Source organism: Haliaeetus leucocephalus, unplaced genomic scaffold, assembly GCF_000737465.1.
Source record: "Haliaeetus leucocephalus isolate CR32 unplaced genomic scaffold, Haliaeetus_leucocephalus-4.0 Scaffold13, whole genome shotgun sequence".
Classification (NCBI taxonomy): Eukaryota; Metazoa; Chordata; class Aves; order Accipitriformes; family Accipitridae; genus Haliaeetus; species Haliaeetus leucocephalus.
This window is the reverse complement of record NW_010972449.1, coordinates 3,867,385-3,887,867: the sequence shown is the minus strand read 5'-3', so window position 1 is coordinate 3,887,867 and position 20,483 is coordinate 3,867,385. Positions and strand designations below refer to the sequence as shown.

The 20,483-nt window shown below is 47.2% G+C and overlaps 2 protein-coding genes across 5 annotated transcripts in view; one reads left to right on the top strand and one right to left on the bottom strand.

The window, feature by feature from the left end:
- SMARCB1 (SWI/SNF related, matrix associated, actin dependent regulator of chromatin, subfamily b, member 1) overlaps positions 1-12,389 on the top strand; it is a 12,689-nt gene extending 300 nt beyond the window's left edge. The window contains exons 1-10 of one of the 3 annotated variants that reach the window (XM_010575520.1): positions 7-488; positions 1,472-1,583; positions 2,240-2,269; positions 3,519-3,648; positions 4,239-4,376; positions 5,042-5,169; positions 5,721-5,887; positions 6,314-6,504; positions 10,940-11,071; positions 12,020-12,389. In XM_010575520.1, the coding sequence (XP_010573822.1) occupies positions 468-488; positions 1,472-1,583; positions 2,240-2,269; positions 3,519-3,648; positions 4,239-4,376; positions 5,042-5,169; positions 5,721-5,887; positions 6,314-6,504; positions 10,940-11,071; positions 12,020-12,059 (1,089 nt within the window). In that variant the 5' untranslated portion in view covers positions 7-467 and the 3' untranslated portion in view covers positions 12,060-12,389. Of the gene's footprint in view, positions 1-6; positions 489-1,471; positions 1,584-2,239; positions 2,270-3,518; positions 3,649-4,238; positions 4,377-5,041; positions 5,170-5,720; positions 5,888-6,313; positions 6,505-10,880; positions 11,072-12,019 lie in introns of those variants that run through there. The other 2 variants (XM_010575512.1, XM_010575529.1) reach the window with 2 other exon arrangements.
- Positions 12,390-15,010: 2,621 nt separating this feature from the next.
- On the bottom strand, positions 15,011-20,148 carry DERL3 (derlin 3). Of its 2 annotated transcripts, none has more exons than XM_010575500.1 (7): positions 20,125-20,148; positions 19,673-19,738; positions 18,935-19,008; positions 18,334-18,427; positions 16,687-16,882; positions 16,198-16,288; positions 15,011-15,644 (listed from the first exon to the last, which is right to left on the bottom strand). In XM_010575500.1, exons 1-7 carry the CDS (start codon positions 20,137-20,139, stop codon positions 15,530-15,532), a joined length of 651 nt encoding a protein of 216 aa, XP_010573802.1. In that variant the 5' UTR covers positions 20,140-20,148; the 3' UTR covers positions 15,011-15,529. The 2 variants fall into 2 exon arrangements, with proteins under 2 accessions (XP_010573802.1, XP_010573794.1); XM_010575492.1 differs by lacking the exon at positions 20,125-20,148 and adding an exon at positions 19,892-20,010.
- Between the last annotated feature and the right edge of the window lie 335 nt (positions 20,149-20,483).

The window sequence follows — 20,483 nt, the reverse complement described above, 5'->3', positions numbered from 1 at the left end:
GCTCTGCCCGAGAGCCTCAGCCGTGCTGGGACCAGTGCTCCCAGTAAGGGCGGCTCTTGGAGACCCGCACGACGAGTACGTAGAGGCTGGGTCCTCACCCGATCGCAGCCTGAGGCCTCGCTCCCCCATACTCACCTTAGGAATTTTTGTAGCACGTTTGTTCGGAGTTTTGGATTATTTCACATGTTGTGAGGTAATTAAGTCCGCATCTAGGCCTTTGTGCTTAGTAACAACACCAAAATCAGCCAGCGCGGCTCCTTCAGCCTTGTGCAAATGAGTCTTGCCAACACATGGCAGGGTGCAGCATTTTAGCACCCAGTGTATATGCTGACACCGTTCTCTCACGCTGAGAGGCTGCTCTGCCTCCCTGAAGACGAGCCTTACTGACGCAAGAAACATTGGTGCTTCAGCACCAGGGAAGTGACTGCAGTTGGAAACTGGAAAAAAATGTTTTAGCCCCCCACTTGATGCAAAAAAGGAAATATTGGGTAAGTTAAATTGCCAGCTGTATAGGTTGAGCAATGGCTGAAGTCCCTTCATGCTCTCATGTGAAATGTAAGATTTGAAAGAAGAACTGTAACCGCAGTCAGCTAATCTGTGAGACTGCCGTACCAGACACATGGAAGGAGGAAAAGGGTTGATTTTTTTATCTATCATTAGTTTCTGTCCCTTGATGAGCACTGTAGAGCAACAGATACGATTAAAAATTACCTGGAAGTAGATGTTAAGATCAAAACGAGTCTTGTCAAACAAAGAATAAAGACCTTATTGTGTGGCAGTCTGCCAGTGTACTACTGCCAGTCTTAAAAATTGATTTTAGAGTCTAGAAATAGTTCTGTTGTTCAGCAAGTCCTGCAGTAGCCTTCAGCACAGGTGAGGATCTTGTGCCAGGAAGAATGGAACTGCTTTACAGATGTTCAGTAAATTTGAAAGAGGATTATTGGCAGTGATCACGTTTTACACGTTCAAAGGATTTAAAACAAAATACGAGTCTCTGGGCATTTGCTGTATTCGAGCAAAGTCTAGATGGCACAGGCGTTCAAAGTAAAAATGATAACTGTTGGAGATCTGGGTATCTGGTTTGATTTAATTCCTATTGAGCATTGTGCATTGAAACAGAAATTGAAGTAAAGAAAGATTAGGTTGTTCAAACATACATGAAAATGAATGGAGTTTTTTTCCCACTAAATGGTTTATTGTCAACGGATGGGAGTTTTTTCGTATCAGACTAGTGAAATAAGTGCTGATAAAAACTTTTGTTTTCTCTATTGCTGCAAAAATTGCGGCGGTATATGATGCCAGACCCAGTGCAGTCAGTCTATCACGAAAAACAACAAAAAAGACCCTTCTTAGGAGGTCCCTCTTATCATTACAAAGAGCTGAATTTGTTTCATCTTCTGCTAAAAATCTCCTAAATGGAATACCAGGCCATACAGGAACACTAGGCCACATCGCCACTTTTCTTTTGTAGGTGGGGAACTACTTACGTATGTTTCGGGGTTCCCTGTACAAGAGATATCCCTCACTCTGGAGGCGACTAGCCACAGTGGAAGAAAGGAAGAAGATAGTGGCCTCTTCACATGGTGAGAAGATGAGTAAACGTTCCCAGTAACATTTATCTGAAACTTGCCTTGAAAAACTGTCTCTGGCAATTCAGAGGCTTTGTACCTTGAGGGCTGTGCGAATCACTTCAGATTGCCCCAGTGATGGAGTACTCTGCAGTGGTGGCACTGGTAGCTTCTGGTTCAGCCTGGCAACAAACATCAACTGATCAAAAATGTTCTAAAATGGAAACATCCATCATGGCTTTCCTGGGGTTGGCTGCATTCATCACAAAGCAAAAGCCACTTCTGAAAATCAATACCGTATTTCAAAAGACACTTTTACAGGCAAAGAGGGGCGTCTTTGTCTCTTCTGTCAAATAGGCAGGAATGCTGCAAGTATGCCCCATTGAAAATGCGTGTCTTTGTGTAACTGCTTTTTGCAGGGACTGAATGTTTATGCCTCCCAGAATTTATTGTGTATTGCCACTGATGTGACTGCCACAGTGAGAATACAGCTGCCTCAGTATTATTTTTGGTGGGGGACTAATAACAAGCAGTTAAATTTCTTAGCAACGTGACTTGTACACTCTTTAGACTAAAGCATAATAAAAATAAATTGTTCATTCTGGACTTATGTCTCTTTCCTCCAAGTATCCTGCTGACCTGTTGCTTTGTTTTCTTCCCCCCCCTAACAGAAAATCAGCGGTCTCACAGTCCCAGAAGATGTAAGTCTTATCTGCTTGTTATTCTTAGCTGTGCTAGAGGAAGAATCTCGTCTGTGACCTTTGGTGCTATTACAATATATATTAATGTCTAATCCTCTTCCTCTGATCTCTCCCTGTGGTTGCCCTAATTGTGCATCCTGATCACATGCTTAACTCTTCTTTCTCAGAACCCTAATGGGACTCTCAAATGCAGGTGGTCTCTGTAATGCAGCAAGAGCTCCTCCTGAGGTTTCTCCCCCTTTCCCAAGTCTTATCAGCTTTTCTGTTGATCATTTACTTTCTATTTCCAATCTTTAAGTTCACTGAGGATTTTTTTTTTTTCTGGGCTTTTCCTCCCAGAAAGCTGTGGAAGAGATTTTACATCATTTTGGCAGATGTAGGTGTGCAGGGCTAAATCATGTGATTGCAAAGGGCAACTCAGAGTAGGAAAGAATTGTTCTTCTCTTCCTCTCCATAAGTTATAGCATGTTGGATTTAAAGTTTATCTAATAATTATGAGGATTTAAGGACTACTTTTTTCTGAAGTTTTGTTTTTGTAGTGTTTGTTTCCATCTTTGATAATTTCTGTTATGGAACTTACTTGAGTCTGTAAATAAGTTGCACCCTGGAAGAATGAGGTTCATCCAGTGGTAGTACCTGAGGGAAGGTCATGTAATTCTAACCCTCCCTGTGTCTTGACTCTTATAAGCAAATCTTGGCTCTATCACTACGTGACCATTCCAGGGTGTCATACTGCTTTTGTCTTGTGAATTGTATTTCTTTTCTAGGCGATGTGGTGAGGATTGCTATGTATTAGCTAAGACATTTCACCCCTGCTCCCAAGAAAGTCATGTTTATTCCTGCTGTTTAGATGGATGTCAAAACTTGATGATATTTCTTTAGTGCCAGGCACTGTGGCTGGGCTTCTGGTCACTCCAGTGCAAGTAACCTACCCCAGCAGCAGAGCATCCTGGTGTGTGAGAGAGGGTGGAGGCTTCTGGCAGCTCAGAAATGACAGTGGAAAGTTTTGTCATATCCTTTTATCCCATGTGTACAAAATGCCGTGTCAAAACCTTTCTTGAAAATCAAATGTCTATGAGAAGATAAATGAAGCCCAAAAGACTTTTCGGGCACACACTTGTACCACTTGGTAACCTATTTTAGTCCCTCCTGCAGCATTAGGGAGGGCTCTTCACTATGCAGTCTATTAATGCTACATTGCTATGTAGTACTTTTCTATGTTAATTATTGGCATCTTTCCTGGTAATAGATCATGGCTATACAACATTAGCCACTAGCGTGACACTGTTAAAGGCCTCTGAAGTGGAAGAGATCTTGGATGGAAACGATGAGAAATACAAGGCGGTGTCTATCAGCACAGAACCTCCCACCTACCTCAGGTAACCAGTGTCGGTGAGGGCCAAGATCAGAACAGAGCTGCCTGGAAGATGTCAGCTTGGGCAGGCAGCACAAGAAATTGCATAAACTCAGGCCATTGTGCAGGAGGGTGCTTGCCAGTCTGTGCTAACAGTCGTTTGTAGTGTTGGGCAAATGAAGATCTCCAGAGTGTAAGGATTGGGTTACTGCCCACATACAACAGGAAGAAAAACATAAGTGTTTGATAATACAGCTCATCTTGCAATTACTGCATTCCAGCTGTAACAGATGTTTTGCAGAACACACTCTCTGCATGTACTGTCTTCTGGAGACCTTGCGTTTGTCAGCAGTCCTTTTATAAAGTATAGATAGAACATCCAAGTACGAACCTAGTATTTATAATGGTGCACCTGGATTCATATCTGATGAATAATTGTGAGCTGGAGAATAGGCTTCCCAGAGGCTAGCGTGGAACATGGGTTCTCAGTGGAACAATATTGAGGGTTCCAGAATAAAATAGCAGGAGCTCATTGAAGCTTAAAATTATACCATTCCTTCAGTAGCAGCAGTAGTGCTCAGGGCCTGCAGTTTAACATGCAGTCTCCTTCTTTAGAGAACAGAAGGCAAAGAGGAACAACCAGTGGGTGCCAACCCTGCCCAACAGCTCTCATCACCTGGATGCAGTGCCATGCTCAACAACAATTAACAGAAATCGCATGGGCAGGGATAAGAAGAGAACGTTCCCTCTGTGGTAAGACAGCTTCCTGCTTCTGAAAAGTGGAAACTGTTACCAAAATGACATGCTGCTGGGGTAATGCTGATGAGTTAATAATGTTGTGATTTATCTCCAACTGACAAAAGACCTACCGGTCGCTAATTTGGAGGTTCTTAGTTAAACTGTATGTCTTGAGGCTCTTCCTTAGAGCGGCCAGCCATGGCTCAGAGAGGAGGCTTTCCTTTTGTCAGGAAAATGGTTCATTCTTTTCGTGATGAGTTCCTTCTACTTTCCGTTGATGTGCTGAGCAGTTGTCATTTGAGGAGCCTGCAAACCCTCTCTGTGAAGGACAGGCTGCCTCTCACTGACATATTCCAGTAACTTTGATCTAATTTATTTAATGGAAAATGCTGCTGTGGCTCATGACTAACTTTTATTTTCTATTATAAAAGTTGAGGACACCAAGATAAATGTAATCCTGGAAAGCTTCCTTGTTTTATTTGCAGGAATGTATTACAATAGATATAATAAAAGGTGATAAACTTTTGGCTGCCGCAGGCCTGTAAGCTTGCATTGAGGAGTCTGTCAAAAGACTGATTGGGGACTTGTAGTGTGGGGATTGCTTCCAACAAACATTGCTGTCCCTCTATGTATGCCAGATGTGCTAGTTGCATATACTGTGTTGTTGCTCTTCGTATTAGCTTTGATGACCATGACCCAGCAGTGATCCATGAGAATGCATCCCAGCCGGAGGTTCTGGTTCCAATCAGGCTTGATATGGAAATTGATGGGCAGAAACTCAGAGATGCGTTTACGTGGAACATGAATGGTATGTAGGAAGGAGAGTTTCATGAGGCTGGAGAGAGATAGTTGTATCCATCACCAAATATGAAGAAAGAACAAGCATGAGTGTGCATGTCCTTGCCCCATATACACAAAGCTTTAAAGCTCTCCCGCTTTGGACTGTATTCAGCTCTCATGTCTCTTGGTGAATGCTCTGCCACTTCCATGGGTTGCAGTCATTCCTGGACACGTGTATTCTGAAGAGTTTAACTGGCATATTCTCCTGACCCAGTTCATCAGCTCAGTGGTCCAAGACTATTCTGTTAGCTGAGATACTTTAAATACAGAACAGTTAATGTGTATGGTTCCTTTATGTATGTGGATTATTAGACCATAACTACGTTGCCTCCGTGGAGCAAGTAAAGAAGGCTTTAAGTCCCTATGTTGGTGTGCTTGTCCTTACAAACCTGATACAAAAGGTGATGCATTTGGAATTCCCTTTGTCACACTGTGGGATTAATTTTGTGCATTCTGTAAGTGGCAGACATTGATTTCTGAGAAAGTTAACAGTGTCTGTTCATTCTTGTTCTGTATCAGAAAAGCTAATGACCCCAGAGATGTTCTCTGAGATTCTTTGTGATGACCTGGATTTGAATCCTCTGACCTTTGTCCCTGCTATTGCCTCTGCCATCCGACAACAGATCGAGTCGTACCCAACTGACAGTATCCTAGAAGATCAGTCAGACCAACGAGTTATTATTAAGGTAATACAGAGACCTGAACCATTTGGGTTTGTCTAGTTATGTTATGGTGGAGTAAGAGTACAAAGGCTTCCCTCGGAGCAAAGGAGCTCTTAATTCCAGTTCTGTGTCCAGATTACATTTTGTCCTTTGTATTGAGAACAGAACCAAGGTGGCAGATTATTAAACATTCATGTGCTAGCAGCCCCTGAGATGATGAAATAGTTCAGTTAAAGCATTGTCATGTTCTTTTGGAAGAACTGAATCTTGGTGAGCAAAGCCAAGTTGTCATCATGCTACTGGAATTAAGAATTCAGTTAAGGAGCTCTGCAGATACAGTGAACTAGGAGTTACCGCTCTGCTTCTCCAGCCTCTCTCCTCAGTTAAATGACCTTTGACAAACTATTGTGAGAATGGAAACAAATGACATGTTTTGTCCCTTGTCTCCAGCTAAACATCCATGTAGGGAACATCTCCCTTGTAGACCAGTTTGAGTGGGACATGTCAGAGAAGGAGAATTCACCAGAGAAGTTTGCCTTGAAGCTGTGCTCAGAGCTTGGCCTGGGTGGGGAGTTTGTCACAACTATTGCCTACAGCATCCGGGGACAGCTGAGTTGGCATCAGAAGACATACGCCTTCAGGTACAGAACTGTCATCTTCCTAGTACGGCTGTGGGTGTGTGCTTGTACTTCACAGGTATTGGCATCAGTGAATCTTAGAACAGCTGACCTGATGCAGAAAGCTTCATTTGAAATTGGTCCTTATGCCTTGCACCCGTTCTGTCCTCCTTACAATTTTTTGTGCTTGTGCTCAGGAATCTTCTCCTGTTGGGTGTAATACATTTCAGGACCAAATATTGATGAAATGTCAGCTTTTGCTGCAGAATGAAAGTCTTTTGTAATAGTGACTGAATACCTTGCGTCTCCCTCTTCTAAAGCATGCTCATGACGACGATGAGCCCCGGAGACATTCCTGTTTTGTTGGCTTTGCCTAACTTGGGCCATCCACTGTCTCAAGCTTTGGTGTTTTGAGCTAAGACTGATATAAACTGTAGCTCTCTACCCCAGCTGATGTTAAAATTGGCTTGATCGTGGGCCCTTCTCACAGCTGGAATGCAGCAGTGTCAGGTTTGATTAGTCAGCTTTGTAACTTGTCTCCTAATGATAATCGTTTCCAGTTGTGCTGTGCAGTGTTCTGTGGTGAGTTACTGTACTGATGTTATCCTCAGCATGTTGCTGAGTCTGCAGGTTGCGAGTATCCCTTAATGTGCGCTGTGATATTTTATTTTTTTGAGTTCAGGTCATGGTGACAGTCAAGGAAGTTTGAGAGTTCATCAGATGATGTATTTGCAGAGGTGAGGGAATGGTACTGTTGACAGCAGTTTTGTAGAGGTCAGTTCAAGGAAGCAGGATGACCTGCCTGGCAGCAAAGGGAAACATGCCCAGCCCTGTCCCTGTCCTACCTCAGGGAGAGGGCAATGAGTAGTTATTGTGGGGGTAAGCAAGGAGGAGGTGGAGGCTGTGAGGCAGCTGGCTGCTGCCATTGAGCTCTGCTCCTTCCTCCTCCTCCTTCATCCGAAGGTTTCCTGTCTGGTCAACGTTCTGTGGAAAATGGGCACTGATCTGCTCTGGAACAGCTGCTCTTCCACTAGTTTCACTCTGCTTCCTCTGGAGGTTATTTTTATCCTGAAAATCTTCCACAGCAACTACTTGGTTCTAAAATGATCCCCAGAGTGGTTCATATTAGAAAATGGAAAGGCACCCCTTACCACATGGGAATTAAACTCTTCTACTGAAACTGTTAGACTGTGTGTCCATCCTGCTGATGTCCTTTCTCCTTATGGAGGTGGCGAGGTGACTTCTACCTTAACACCCATGACAGCTCACTGATACTTGCAGATCCAGCATGGGACTGTATCCAACTGTAACAACAGAACAATGAGTGTGCATTCCTGAGAAATTATGGGAACTTGGAGGGTGGTAGATAGGAATCTGATACCTGTAGTACTGCCTCTTCTCCCCTGCTGCTGAGTGTGTTATAACTATGACAGAACTGAGCTAGTAGTGTCTGCATTGTGGCCTGCAGTAGCAGAGAGTAATAGTGTCCCTGCTGGTAGGTGCAGTTCTTGGAGCCAGTGTGAAGTAGACTTTAGTCTCTAGTTTAAGCTAGCTTATGGCAGAGAGTGAGTTCATTTCCATAAGGTTTAGTAGGACTCCTTGTTGCCTGAGCATTCCCAGGAGTTTGAGCTTTCTTCTTCGTATCTTCCTTGAAGAAGAGAGGTGGCCCTGTTCACACCATGCTGGCCAGGAAGCCCTCTTTTCTACTCATGATTTATTTACCTTCCCAGTTAATTTACTTCAACAACTTTTTAGCATACTGCCTCCCAGCCCACAGGGCATTTGTTCCTAATTCTTGTCACTTGGTGTGTCAGAGGCAGGCTTTGTCCACATGTAGTGGACACTAAATGCTCTCCCTCCTTCCTGTGCTTCTCCATATATTGCAGATATCAGAGTTAAGAAATTAATCTGTGTACACGTTAACTGTTGTGAAGGGGGTTCATTTCTGCCTTTGCTTCTTATCGGTCTCTGTAACTTGCAGCAAGTAAAATTTTTGTCAGTGCTGCCCAGGCTCGCTCAGATATATTAATGCCAACTTCATGGTATTCTCTTTAAAAACATGTATCTGGCCATGGTTATTCAAGAGTGCTTCCTTTTAAGGGTACTTCAAACAGGTGGATTTCAGGCCTTCTTTAGACTGTGGCAATATTGCAAGGGGAAGAATCGAAAACTAGGAAGGGAACCGCAACAGAACAAAGTACGTAGACATGAACTGTTCAGGGAAGAAAAACCATCTAATTTAAAACTCGTTTTGTGTCATAGTAAAAACATGTCCTCCTCTTCCCTTTTTCCTTCCAGCAAAGGAGTACTTTTGAAACCTTACAGTGATTAATGATATTTGGGTTCTGTGGTTAGTTAGTTCCTGAATTCCCAAACCACGGGAGTGGTGGTTGCTCCAAAGTCATTCCACTGATGTAAGAAAGGGTCTGCTTTAGATGTATCAAAAGAACCTTAGTATGTCGAGGGACTGGGGGTTTGAGAAGTCATGTGCCTCTTAATCATCTGAGGGAGAGATGAAACTGTCTTCTCGTTGATGAAAGCCAGGGCAGTTCCTTCAGATGGCCTGCTCTGTGAAGAACAAGGAGAGCCTGAAAGCCCAATGGAAGGGGCAGGACTGGAAGCAGACAGTTAACTGATGTTTATGGGATTTTCAGGGGGATGGTGTGCTATGATGATTTCCCCTCGGTATGGTTTCTAGTGGCAGCAAACAGCACTTCATAGCCAGAGTTTTTGCCTTTGAGACCTGAATGATGGCACAGGTTCTGTCACACACCAAACCTATGTGCCTGAGGGGTCACCTTTTCCAAAATAAGATGTTTCCCTGCCCTGTTGGCATGCCCATGACACTACTGCCAGAGGCCTGCACCCTAGCAGAGGGAGTGTCTTGCTCCCCTGGGAATCTTGCAGCTGACAGTGCATTTCAGTCATTCTGCCAGCAGCACTGTCCTTTTCATCAGAAAATAACGGGAGGAGAAGCTGTCTTACTTTGGATGAGATGTAGGTGAGAGATGAGGGAGAATTTTTTTCAGTTTATCTCTGATTTTTTGCTAAAGGAATGTGGTATCTGAGTTGGCTTGCAATTAAGTTGTGTGCATGAGGCTGGTTTTCCAACCCGCATTTAATTCTAGTGGGTGCTCAGTGTTAAGCATAGTAAACGAGGTAGAGACCATGCTATCAAGTCAAAAAAGCCAGTTAAGATCTACCATTTAGCCTGGAACGTGTAGCAATCTGGGGCTAAGATGAAATTCCTGGTTTTGAGTGTTGCTTAGTGGATGTCAGCAGTACTGGAGGTAGATTTGACTAAAGCTTCCTCCCAGGATCAGATACCAAAGACACTGGATTAATTTTTCATTGTAGCATTACTTTGAAGAGTTGTTATTCTAGATCAATAGCTTTTATGCAGATGTTGTCTGTTCTCATGGCGATTAGCATTTGAGTTCCTGGGGGAATGAGAGGGCTGCCCATGAGTGCTGAAATCCTGTGCATGGAGGCATGTCCCTGTGGAGGGGGCCAGATGTGTGTGCACACCTGCCGGCGGGCTTCTCACACACACACTTCCTGCAGCTCAGGCTGAGCTGCTTTCTAGAATTCAAAGCAAACATTTACATTCTGAGGCTCCTCTGTATTTATGCTGGGCTTCCAGCTCCACTGTCAATATTTGGGAAGCTACGCCTAGTCAGTTCCTGTTGACTTTTACTGAAAAGTAGCTAGTGAAGCAGTAAATATTTTTGTGCATGTGATAATACAGCTGGTCAGGGCAGAGAGATGTCTGAGGAGCAGATCTTGTGATCTGGGACAGAGCCTGGTGTTTCTTTTCTTGTGCAGGAAGTAGCCATAGCCTCTGGTTGCAACAGCAGGTCCTAAAAGATGACCCTTTCCCTGACAATTGGGAGAATGATGTTTGTTCCCATCAGGCTCCCATCCCACCAGGCTTCCAGAAAGTCAGACTTTTCCCAGGGAAGAGCTGTCAGAGGTGTGCTAGGCAAACTACACCTAGGAAGTCAGAGTTGCAGAAAGGCAAAGCTAGACCAAGAGCCCTGTTAACAGTCTCTGCTCAGCTGCTACTCTGGGAGAAGTGCTTCCAGCGCTAATAAACTGGTATGAACTTTGCCTGTGCTTATTTGGGTTTGAACACTGTCAGCCAGTTACGTAATGGCCTTTGCGGGAGAAAACTGCGTCAGCCACGGTTGCTTTGACAAACCCCTCTCTGGTGGTGAAAGGAGATGGTCATAGTTGGTTTCCCAGAAACTTCAGGCTCCACAAGACTGTAACCATCAGCCCTTCGTGTGCTCCTGGGAACCAGGCTGTACTATGTGGGGCTAAGAATGAATGCTTGAGCCTGAAACCCTGTAAATGACGCTCTGTTGTCCTTGTGTCTTGCATCTGGGCTGGTAACCCAGAGGAGTGCTCTGGGACCGCTGATGGATGTTCCTTTGTTGCCTTCTGCCCTGCCATGCAGCGAGAACCCTTTGCCGACTGTGGAAATTGCTATTCGCAACACGGGGGATGCTGACCAGTGGTGCCCTCTTCTGGAAACCCTCACAGATGCCGAGATGGAGAAGAAGATCAGAGACCAGGACAGAAATACAAGGTGCTGCCACTCGTTCAGACAGTTCTCTTTCTGGCCTGTCTCTTAAGACAGAATTTAAAAGCTTTGATGTTTGTCTTTCTCTGCTGAGAGCCAACTGGCAGGATTTCAAACTTGCACACCACAACAGAAACTCATATCCCTTTAGCTTCAGGATATTAAACTGTTAGCACCCTGCTGCACAAACATTTAAATCTCTACTTTAACCATCTCCTGCTTGAAGCAACGTTTCCTTTTTTAAATTTTTTTATTTTTATTTTTCCCTGGGCTCTCTGCTTGTGCAGGGGGATTTGTTCCTATAGGAAGGCATTCATCAAAAATATTGGAGTTTCATGCACTGTCATGCTACCTAGAATCCTGCCACAAGGCTTCCTTTTATGTAGGATAAAGTGCTGTTTGATGTAGGAATGGGCAAGCTCCCAGCTCCAGCCTGACTGATGCTGACCTGTTTGCCAGCGTGCGGGAGCACTGTTGTGATTCCAGGAGGAGCTCTGCCGACCAGAGACCTGCTAAGTGATGTTTGACAAGCAGTTGAGAGCACTTGCTCCTACTTGGTGAAATTGCTCCTGGCAGATAAAAATGAACTGCTGGAATGTCTCCAAAAGATACATTGTGGGAACAGTAAATATGCTGGCTCAGCTCTTTACCAGGATGTTTTTACTGCTGATTAAGATTCATAATTATTTTGCTTCTTAGCTATGACTGGTTGAATAGTTTTCAGTAGTGATCAGTTCAAGTTAATCAGCAAAAGTGCCCTAAAAGCTGTTCTGAAAATAGTGTCTTAGCCTTGTCAACAGGGGCACTCTCAGGTGACCAAGGAAGTCTGTCTAGGCAATAAACCTGTTTACAGAGTTCACAAAGCTGCGGCAGTCTCCCCAAAAGCGTTGGTTTTAATAAGACTTCACATGACTGTAACACAGCACTTACTGTACCTCTTTCTCTCCCTCCTAGGCGCATGAGACGTTTGGCCAATACTGCTCCAGCCTGGTAATCTTCCTGTTGTGACACTGGTGCTCTTCCTACAGACTTTATCCCTTCTCCTCTCCCCAAATGGATCTAGGATTGGCAGGGGTCTTTCTGTCCCTGAAGGGGACACACATTCCACTTGCCAAGAGTTCCCAGTACTGCTGACTTCTGCCCCCATCCCCTCCACCTAAATGCCACGTAGCAAGAACGCTGCGTTAGCACGTGATCTATCCGAGACCTGTGGCAGCTGTTGGAGCCCTTATATACCTGTGTGTGGACAGTGTAAAGATTCTTTTGTATAGGTGCAACATGCACTATTAGGACAACTTTTTAAATAAAAGGAATGCATACTACTTAGGTTGAGTTCAGTAGGTTTGAATGAATAGTGAATCTCACTGTGTTTTGTGCTATTCTGGTAACTGAGCAGTCCCAGGGCCTAGTATTAATGCTTTTGAGTATAATGCTAAATAGTCACATGCCTTCAGTTTTCCTGAAGCATGGTGGAAACAGAGTGCTTTACTTCAACAGATAGCTAAAACAGCCTGCAACCTTTTGCTGCAGGGAAAGTGAGAATGAGACTTAAAACTAGAAGCAGCAAACAACTCTCTAAAGGACTGGTCTGTTACCACACTTGGTGCAGTCTGTAATGAACTCAGTGAGGTGTTCAGCTGGCTTACTTGACAAGGGTAGAACAGTTTAACTGAAGTCACAGATGTAACATTCATTTCTGTCAGATGTCAACCTGGTGTGTGGTGAACCCTTTTTTCTGTGAAGACTGCATCTGGAAAACAACGTCTCTGAACTGGTACAAAAGCTGGAGCCTGCAATCACTGAGACTACAGCTGCTTTTCAGCGAGTGGCTTTGCTGTGGTCATTGTCAGTGCACATAGCTGCCAGTTACACTGCACAGAGCACCCAAAGCAAAGTGGGTGTCTTAAATACCCTTAGCACTACAGTGTCAGGATTTTGCAACCCTAGAAGCAACCTGTCTTTCCCTGGGGAGTTTAAAAACAGAAAATCTATTGAAGTGAGATTAAAAAAATTCAAGCTTGCTTAAAAAACTAATTAGAACCTACCTTGCTGTTGAGGTACACCAGCTCTTTGATAAGAGTTCCTACCATTCACTGCCAGAACTGATAAGTGTTGCAAGCAGGGCAGTTTTGCTGGCAGCCTGACAGTTATGTTCAGGCCTTTATCATAAAGCCAATGGGTTTTACAGTCCTTGCTGATCCACCCACACTGCTAGCACAGTCAAAAAACACTTTCCAGCCTTAATTTATCATGTGTAGACTTGAGTAATAGCAGAGCCAGTTCTGATTCCTGGGTGGGAGGGAACTTTTTCCAGATGTTAGTCTGCAGGAACCACAAACTTGCAATTTAGCAATCATATCATTGCAGTCTTATTCTAGGCTCCAGTGCCAGAGTGGTACTCTATCCGTTATTCCTTATTAAAGAGGTTGAAAGGTTATTTCAGCAAGGAACACAAAACCTAGGACTCCTGCTGCATCTTGGCCTCCCATGTAAAAACATATTTTTGCCTCATGGACATAAAAACTCCCATGAGAACATTTCAGCCTCTCTTTGTTATGATCAGGTACTTCTGCAAGCAGCCTCTTCAGGGAATTCGACCAAAACAAGCATGAGAGTGCTGTAGCCTTAAACTAGCATCTGTGATGCAATTTTTGAATTGCTGTGAAGCTTGTAGTTACCTCATCCTAAAATTCACAAGGCATGGACATGCAAGGACTACAGCTTCTGTGGCTGGTTTACAAGTGCCTCCCTCTGCTTCTCAAGCCCCAGAGAGGCTGTAGGAATTGTCCCTCCAAGCAGCCAGGGGCAAGGCAGGACAGTCCAGGGGGCCAAGTCCCAGAAAGATGAGAACTTCAGCCAGCTTTCTCCATGTATTAGGACTACTAGGCAACAGCTGGGAGCAACTTTCTTGCTCTATAATCACAACTGCTTAGGTTAATCTAGCACCCTAGCTAAAAGCGTAGCCCAGATTTTGCATTTCAAAGTCCCATCTCAGAAGCAATTTAAAACAGAACATCTGTAGACTTTAAAGACAAACTCTTCCCAGGGATTGAAACACCAGCTCTGTGTTACTATGTCATGAGCAAAGCACATGGCAAGTACCTGTCAAGTCTGAGGCTGCTTAGCCTTTAGTACCACTGTGTCTCCCAGAACAAGATTACTATCTGTACAGTTCTTGCATCCTCTTCCTAGAAGGAAACAAGTGCAGCAAAATAGCTTGTTCAAATTAAGTCTGATTTTTCATAAAAAAGGTGTTCTCATGGGAAGCCCACAGAGGAGGTGGGAGAGGGGGAGGCTGTGGTTCAATCTTCCTTTGCCACAAGGCTTCTATATCATTCTTCTTAATTGGATGCTGGTTACTCACATTTCTCATAGTAGTTTTAGTGGTGGTTTGCAAGCTTGTCTAGCTGAGCAGACAGCAACATTACCATATGAGCTATCCTAAGATATATTTGCAGATTTACTCCAAAGGCTTTGAGGTCGGGTGCAAGCACACCTGTGTACTGCATTAGCAAGAATGACCAAATCCATTTAGTACAGCTGTTCATGGAAGGGACTAGCTTGTTTAGTTTTCCCCTAAAATTCAGATGTTTAAGTTTCAGAACTAAAAAAATTCAACAAGAGTGGAGTTACACTGCATGTGGAGACAGCCTTTATTACTAGTGTCAAGTGCTACTTCCAGTCACTGCCTGGATCCAGTGTCTGGCTCTGTGCCCTGTCCTTTCCCAGGCATCCCTTTGTCCAACTAGACACACCCCCGCCCCCCTCCTCATGCTCTGCAGTCCTTCTGACAGAAGAGGGGAAGGACACATTCCAGCTAGCCTGAACTTTGCTTTGCCCACCAAAAAAGAAAAGCCCAAGCAAGCAGCCTGGCAGTTTTGAACAAATTCCTGATGAGTACTGGCGAATTGCTGCCTCTGTCCCTGGCAGAAATGGACACACAACTGAAAAATAAAGACTTTAATGTAAAGACTCTTTGGAAACAACCAAAAAAAGGAGTGGGGGACTTAGAAGAAAGGAAGAGGCTGAGCTGCATTCTACCATGGTAGAGTTGGGAGTACTACTTCATTGAAAGCCCACAAAGATGTCTCACAACAGTGAGAGCCAGGAGCATTAGTCTTTGTACAGAGGACAAGAGTGACCTGGCACACAGCAAGTCATTAACAGCAAGAGAAGGAGTAACTGGTTTAACACCTCATTTGATACTTATTCCCCCCCCGGGTAACTGAGGAGCCATCACAACTTCCAGTCCCTGTCCCTAGGACACCTCCGTAAGCATTCATGTGTTCTTATGTGCAAAGCTCTGTGGAACCACTTGATAAAAAAGGAAGATGGGTTACCCATACAAACAGTGAAACATTACACATTGGAATGGCAACTGGTGTTATTCCAGTAGGATCTCTGGGCCACAGCATAAGTCCAGCCGGAAGAGAGGAATCTGGCCACATGGAGAAGTCCCTTGTGTTACTGTGGATGCTGCTGCTGGTTCTGGTCTTGGTCTCTAGGTTGGTTTTCTGGACGATCCTCAGGGAGAGGGTTATAGTTGGGATCCTCTTCAGGTGTGTCAAATACCATCTTCCTGGCAAAGGACATGCCCATCCCACCAAGCAGGCAGGTTAGGAAAGTGAGCCAAGGGCAAAACCCTCAGCCCTCCTATAGCCCTTCACAGGGCTTGGCTGTATGCCACAGCCACCTGCCTACTGCAGCAGCCCTAACTGTTCTTTTGCTCAGCTCAATATGTAACCATGACAGTACCTGCTTCCTTGATCTCTAGGTCAGCTTTGATCCTCAGCATGAAGCAGAACATATTCTGCTTTCTTAAACTACAGAAATACATCAGAAAAAAATCCTACCTGCATCCAGCATTTCCACAAGCAGTAAGAACACTCCAGTTCAACTAGCAAAGCTTAAGGTAACAGCAACTGCTTTATGGACCCTGTGTACATATGTATATAATGTGCAAAGTGCCAGTGCTTTCTGCAGCAGAGGCATAAACTGTCAAGCTGAGGTGCTATCAGCATGCAATTGCGTCCTATAGTCGCCGCATGCTGTCACAGACCACAGTTTGCTATGAAAGTGATCCAGGCTGCGAAGCAACACAGCAAAGCCCAGAAAGAATTGGCTTTACTTACAGGAAGCCAGGGGTTAACAGCAACTTCTTTCCTCCAGGCTGGTTGGGGAAAACATCTTCCAAGAAATAATAGATGTGACCCACTGCAATCCCTGGGGAGAGATGTCAGGAAGGTCAGGCCCAGCTATGACTCCTTTGCCAGCTGACCCAGAGCTGCTGGGAGCCTAAGCAGGATGAAGCTCCAAGAATCCCTCAGCTGTGTACCCACATCCCAGCTCCCACCAGAGTGCTGGGGTGCCAGAGGGCCAGGCTGTTTGCTGTGCCCAACTTCTGATGCTGTGGAAGACATAGCAAAACACAGGTCACAAGCAAGAGCTCAGGCAGGAGGCTGGCCACCCAGCAGCCTCAGCCAGCTCACTTTAGGAAATCCACCATCTGAAATAAGATGAAACCAAGAAACCATGCTAGTGCCCCAGTAGCATCTATGAGAATTGAGAGCACTGCAGCTGCAAAGGGCCCTTGTTCCCAGCACCCACCAGCTTTGACTTACCCAGTAAGTCGATGATGATGGAGTTGCCCAGGAGCAGAGAGAATCCCATCAGGACCCAGGGCAAGAAGGGGGCCTGGAAGTTAAGAAGCCCAAAGAAGTTCATGCGGATGTATGGGTTCCTGCGACTCCACACGTACACCAGCATGATGGTGAAAGCCTGGCCCAGGAAAAACAGGCTGGCAAAGAGTCCAAATAGCTAGGAACTACCGAGTCAAGGAAAAAACCTGCCCACCACCTGCAGGCAGCAGAGGATGCCTTGTGACTAGGAAACCCAGAACTACAGGCAGCTGATCACAGCATGCAAGATATTGCCCATGCCACCAAACCTTTCCTGAGCTGGCATGGCACACCACACTTCCCCCCTGCCACCCCACAGCAAGACACTCTGGAGTGGCACGTACAGACTGCTCACTCCTTAATCTACCTGCCACAGCCATCAAAGACCAGTGAGCTCATATAGTCACCTTTACAAAGTGACCATCAAATATGACATTCTGATAAGGGCCTTCATATTGTTAGAGCACTTGTGAGCTAGTTTTTAGTATGTGCCACATGTTCCATTCAGTATCCGCCACCTACAGAAGAATTTCAGCAGCGAGATGGCTGTTGCCATTCACAGCCCTCTTCTCCAGGACACAAGGAGGCAGCTGGAGGCAAAATATTCCCCTGCCCTTGTTGCAGTTAGACTCCAAATCTCCCTATGGCCAAGCACACAGCTGCCGCAGGGACCCGGACACCGACTAGCCAAACACCCGAGGATGGCCAACAGACACAAGAGTTCGCACAGCTTCATGCAGACCACTGTGGGGAGAACAGTGCTCTGAGCCATCTGCATAAGACAACAGCAAGACATTCAGAAAAGATTTTATGCTTGGGAGGGAGGTATTTCTCTCTATCCAGACTATTTCATCCTACAATAAAAGAACTCCTTAAGATGTGTGATGGTATCTCCAGCCACTAACAGCTTGCGAGGACAGAGTGCTGGGCTCACGCTGCCCAGCGTGCCGACAGCAGACAGTACGTAGTCACCCCACTCCTTGTGTTTATGGTTCTGTGTTCTTCCCTTCAGCTGCAGCTCCATTTTCTGACCCAGCCTCATGCCAATCGCAGCAGCACTCCAGTCTGCTCCACCCAGTAGAGCGCAGACACAGTTGCCCTGACACAGCTGGGTGGTTTCTCGCAGAGCGTAACACGGGGCTTCCTTTCAGGCTGACCTTCCCGAGCACACTGCCACACGTCCTCTTCTGGGATCAGGCAGCCCATCCCCTTGCCAGGTGCATCAGCACTTCCAGGCAGCTTTTCCTGTATTTTTCTTCCGCTCTAAGGGTGAGGCACAGGCCAGGAGATGAGGGTGGGCAAGATGAGGAGCACAAGCTGCTGCTGTACAGCCAGAAGTTGTCCCTCCACTACATGCTCACCAGAGCTCTACCAAGCCTCAGGGCATGTGCCTGGCAGGCTTGGGCCACAACAAAGCTCTCTGTCCCATGGCACCAAGAAGGTTCATAAGCCAGCTGTCCTGCTCAGCAGGCAGGTACCTGCTACAGACTACACAATACAGCTGGAATACAGAGAGCCAGCAGACAAGCCCCACGCTATTCACAGCATCTCAGAAGACACCAAAGAGCCTCAACCAACTCAAAAGGATACTGTCATGAGAAACCCTCCAAAGAGGAACATGAAGACAAAGTCAGCCGTCCTTCCACGGAAGGAGCCTTCTTCTAGCATGCGGCAGTACCTGTACCTGAGAGCAGGAGAGAAGGGAGGGGTTGCAGTATAGGAAATTAACAGCTGGCCACCCTGTGTCCCCACAGCATGACTTTACAGGGAATAAGCCAGGTGCAAGCTATTTCATCACAGGAAGCCATCAGCCAGGTGTCCAAGCCCCAGAGCAGAACAATGCAAACTTCACCTCATACCACTGACCCCAGGGAGAGAAAGAGACATCTGCTGTGCTCCAACCAGAGCTCACCCCAGGAATGGGCACTGCTCTCCAGCATGAGCTGCAGCAGCACTGCCAGCTTCTTCAGCCTTTTGGCAAGGGCTGCCCTGCAGCAAGCAGAGATGGAGGTACAGGAGGTGGCCACAGCTGTTGGGTGGATGGCTTCAGCTCAGGCCAAAAGAGCCAAGGGAAGAATCCACAGCCCTAAACTGCTGCCAAGACAAGTCAGCCCGGGGAGGAAGATGGGACAGGGGGAATTGCATCTAAGCCAAAAAGGGAGCAGAGAGCTTCACTGAGACCAAAGGATACAGAAATATCATGTTGAAAAAGAAACTGAATCCCAGGGGCCCAAAAAAGAGGAAGTTGGTGATCAGCCTCCATATCTGAAAGAGAAGAGAGAGGAGAGAGAGAAGGAGGTGGACAGACAGGTCTCTCCCCATCACACGTACAGCAGCCCATCACCCTATCCACTAGGGACACCCAGTCATGCACCCATCCACTCAGAACAACCCCAGGACACCAAAGAGCTGCACCACCTCCACGTGGGACAGACCTCCCTCCATTGCCCACATCAAAGTATTTTGCCCTTCCAGGTGCAGGAAAGAAGATTTCTTTACTTTTCTGGAAGGGACGGACAGCCACGATTCAGCACCCCGAACCAAAGTAAATCACTGTCTATGCCTCCCTACAATAAAGCCCTCCCCACCCAGCCTGACATCAGTTGGCCAAATGTCTCGGTGTCACAGAAAAGGAAGAGACAGGTTTTGAGTAAAGGAAAAAAGGAAACGCCAAGGCGGCGTATGGCAGGGAAAGTCTGGAAGAAGTTATCTCCATCCAGGCACCTGAGACAAGACAAGAGGGGACACCATGTTGGCGACCCAGCTCCCGCCAACCCGGGAACGCCGGAGTAGTGGGAACGAAGCCCCTTGGGATCACACGGCACTCCCCAACTACCCTGGGGAGCAGGACACCCAGGGCCCAGCCTGCCGGACCCACCCCTCGCTGGGAAGGGGCAAGAGGGGCCCCGGAGCCCGGGCGAGGCCTCACCTGGAACTTCCTGAAGATGAGGTCGGGGTTGAAGTACAGCTGGAAGGGGGTGATGAACTCCAGCTGCTGTGAGAGACAGGCAGAGCAGCTGCCACCCGCTGCCGGGCGCCCGCTGCCCTCAGCCAGCCCCCTGGCTCCCCCACCGCAGCGCAGCACCCCCTCGGGGACCCTGACCTCCCCGCCACAGCCTCCCCCCGCAGGGACCCCGCACGCCCTCACCACGGCGGCGGTGGTGAGCACGCAGGCGGTGGTGTAGGCCCGCGTCACGGCCGGCATGCCCAGGTACTCCTGCGCGAAGCCCTGGTAGGCCATAGCGCACAGCGACAGCGCCCAGCCGCGCCGCGGGCCCTCTAACGCCCCCCCCCCCCCCCAACGGCGCGCCGCCGCCGCCACGCCCCCACGGGCCGCGCCCGGCCAATCCCGACGCGACAGGCGGCGCCGAGCTGGCCAACCGGAGGGCGCCTCATGCCCTCGGCCTCCACCCGCCGCCAACCCGGAATGGACCCGCTGCAGCAGGTGACGGGCCGGCAGCGGGGGGGGGGGGGGGTGCCGCCTCCTGGAGGCGGGGCGAGCCCCGGTAGCCAATGGCAGCGGGCTGTCCCGGAGAGCCGCGGTTGAGGGAAGGCGGGGAAGGCAGAAAGCAGGTCACGTGCCTCCCGGGAGAAGGCGAATCGGCGGGAGAAAAGGGTGGGACAGCGGGGCCGGGGCGGGGCTAAGGGTGCTCGCCCTGGAGGAGGGGCTGCGCGGGCTGGGGCGGAGCCCGCCCCCGCCCCCGCTGCTCCGGCCACGCCCTCCGGGGGCGGGGCGGGGA

What these genes read in the sequence shown, in the direction of transcription:
- DERL3 (XM_010575492.1), bottom strand. Translation starts at nt 19,984, where the DNA reads ATGGCCTACCAGGGCTTCGCGCAGGAGTACCTGGGCATGCCGGCCGTG. An exon ending in CATCATCATCGACTTACTGG is followed by an intron (nt 16,289 to 16,686) that starts GTAAGTCAAAGC and finishes ATCTCTCCCCAG; the next exon opens with GGATTGCAGTGGGTCACATC. An exon ending in CTGTTAACCCCTGGCTTCCT is followed by an intron (nt 15,645 to 16,197) that starts GTAAGTAAAGCC and finishes GTCCTTTGCCAG; the next exon opens with GAAGATGGTATTTGACACAC.